Source organism: Mesitornis unicolor, unplaced genomic scaffold (genome assembly GCF_000695765.1).
Source record: "Mesitornis unicolor isolate BGI_N332 unplaced genomic scaffold, ASM69576v1 scaffold43948, whole genome shotgun sequence".
NCBI classification, from domain to species: Eukaryota; Metazoa; Chordata; class Aves; order Mesitornithiformes; family Mesitornithidae; genus Mesitornis; species Mesitornis unicolor.
In genome coordinates, this window is record NW_010203325.1 from 1,434 (window position 1) to 1,909 (window position 476).

Genomic DNA, 476 nt, shown 5'->3' on the forward strand with positions numbered 1-476 from the left:
GGCTGTTACAACTTAAATTCTCTAACACTTATCTCTGAGGCTTTCTGATGTTTATTTATTTTACATAGAACGTAACACAAAAATTTTCTTGAAAGTAATGTAAAAAAATTGTCATTAAAAAGTAGATGTTCTTTTTTAATTCAACAGGAAAAAGAGGCTATTTTTCTTCTGGATGATAAACATATAAATGAAATTAACCTGGCATCAGGGAAGACGAAGAAAATCCCTCGGCTGCAGTCATTGTTGAAAAATGTAGTTGTTTTAACAACATCAAGAAATGGTTAAGTATAGTATCTTATGTATTCTAAACTCATGTTACTTTATTTTTAGCTGTATCAACATAGAAAGTTAGAATGTCTGAAGGATCTGTCAGTTCACAGTTAGCTAAGACGGAAGGAAAATCATTTTAAGTACTTCACAAGAATGTGCTTCTAAAGGTGTCTCTCCCAATGAAAACAGGTGCTTGGTTGGCAGGA

General features: G+C 32.1%; 1 protein-coding gene across 1 annotated transcript in view; it reads left to right on the forward strand.

The window, feature by feature from the left end:
• Positions 1-138: 138 nt before the first annotated feature.
• LOC104545507 (chromosome unknown open reading frame, human C5orf42) overlaps positions 139-476 on the forward strand; it is a gene marked incomplete at both ends in the record, with an annotated part of 9,200 nt that continues 8,862 nt past the window's right edge. Inside the window, one exon of the mRNA XM_010190665.1 lies at positions 139-280. Within this exon, the coding sequence (XP_010188967.1) occupies positions 139-280 (142 nt within the window). The remainder of the gene's footprint in view (positions 281-476) is intronic.